This window comes from Pteropus alecto, unplaced genomic scaffold, assembly GCF_000325575.1.
Source record: "Pteropus alecto unplaced genomic scaffold, ASM32557v1 scaffold7, whole genome shotgun sequence".
Taxonomy (NCBI): Eukaryota; Metazoa; Chordata; class Mammalia; order Chiroptera; family Pteropodidae; genus Pteropus; species Pteropus alecto.
The window spans coordinates 60,047,668-60,048,987 of NW_006494614.1; the positions used below are offsets into that span (position 1 = coordinate 60,047,668).

Sequence of the window (1,320 nt, forward strand, 5' to 3'; positions counted from 1 at the left end):
CCCGGTCCCAAGGTCATCCCTGCATATCATGTGTTATGGTGTGAATCATGCACCCCTCCCCCCCACCTCCAGACTTATATGTTGAAGTCCTAACTCCCAGGGCCTCAGAACGTGGCTTTATTTAGAAATAGAGTCTTTGCAGATGTAATCAGTTAGGATGGGTCATACTGGATAGGGTGGATTCCAACACCAATGGGGCTGATGTCCTTATAAAAAGAGGGAATTTGGATACTGACATGCACACAGGGTTTAAACACCTGAATGTCATAGGCAGGAAATGAGAGCCAGCACGAGTCAAGTTGGGATGCATCTCCATGTTTATTGAGCACCTATTATGTACCAGCCACCGTTGTAGGCACATTGATCCCCAGAGCGACCTGGGAAGTGAGTGATATAGTCCCTGTTGTACAGGTGAGAAAACTGAGGCTCAAAGGACATGTGATTTCTGGGGCTGCATAGCAGAGCCCCCTGAGCATACAAGGTCGGCTCTTATTTTTCTGACTGGAGAGTTCTCATCCTATTGCTGGAGTCCCTGCCCTGTCCCCTGAGGTCCTCCACAGGGTCCTCCTCAGCAGAATCGTCCTCACTCGCCTCCTCTTCTTTCCTCTGGCTCCGTATGGTGCTCTGAGCACTCTAAATAATCATGATCATCATCATCATCATCATCATAGCAACAATATCAGAGATAATAATAACAGCCATAAGTATTGAGTATTTTCTAAGTGCTTCGTATAGATCTGTTCACCTAATACTCACCACAACCCTATGAGGGGGGTAGTGTTATTAACCCCGCTTTGCAGGTGAGGAATCTAAGGCACAGAGAGGTTAAAGAACTTTCCCAAGGTCATTCAGCTTGGGAGCAGTGGGTTTGGACTCAGGCAGCCTGGCTGGGGGCCGTACTTCCTCCGCTGCCTTTAGAGAGAATTATCCAGAAAGCCAAGAGACACTTCCTGCCCGCTTCACACACTGTGGGGCAATGTCCCCCCTTTCTCACCCCCCATGGCTGACGTACCCAAACTATTGACATGAGACTGCTTAGAATCTTTATTTATGCTACTTGATTAAATACTCAGAGTTTTCCCTGCGGAAATATAAATGTGCCTGATCACAGGCCTCGCTAGGCTCGTGAGGTCACATGTAGTATAAAGACCGTATTATTTTCCTAAAGTCAGAAATGTTGACTTCTGAAACCCACTGGCGGAGGGCTGGGAGGCAGGAGAGCCGGGTCCAGAGCCCTGGCTTCTCAAGTGGACGTACTGCAGGGTTCCTCTAGGGGGCGCTCAGGACACACGGCGGCCGCACCGCTGGGTTCCGAGGTTT

The 1,320-nt window shown here is 49.2% G+C and overlaps 1 protein-coding gene across 1 annotated transcript in view; it reads right to left on the minus strand.

Moving 5' to 3' along the window:
• Nucleotides 1–489: 489 nt before the first annotated feature.
• The window catches only part of FAM92B (family with sequence similarity 92 member B), a 10,208-nt gene continuing 9,377 nt past the window's right edge, over nucleotides 490–1,320 (minus strand). The window contains exon 9 of the mRNA XM_006926877.1: nucleotides 490–633. Within this exon, the coding sequence (XP_006926939.1) occupies nucleotides 490–633 (144 nt within the window). The remainder of the gene's footprint in view (nucleotides 634–1,320) is intronic.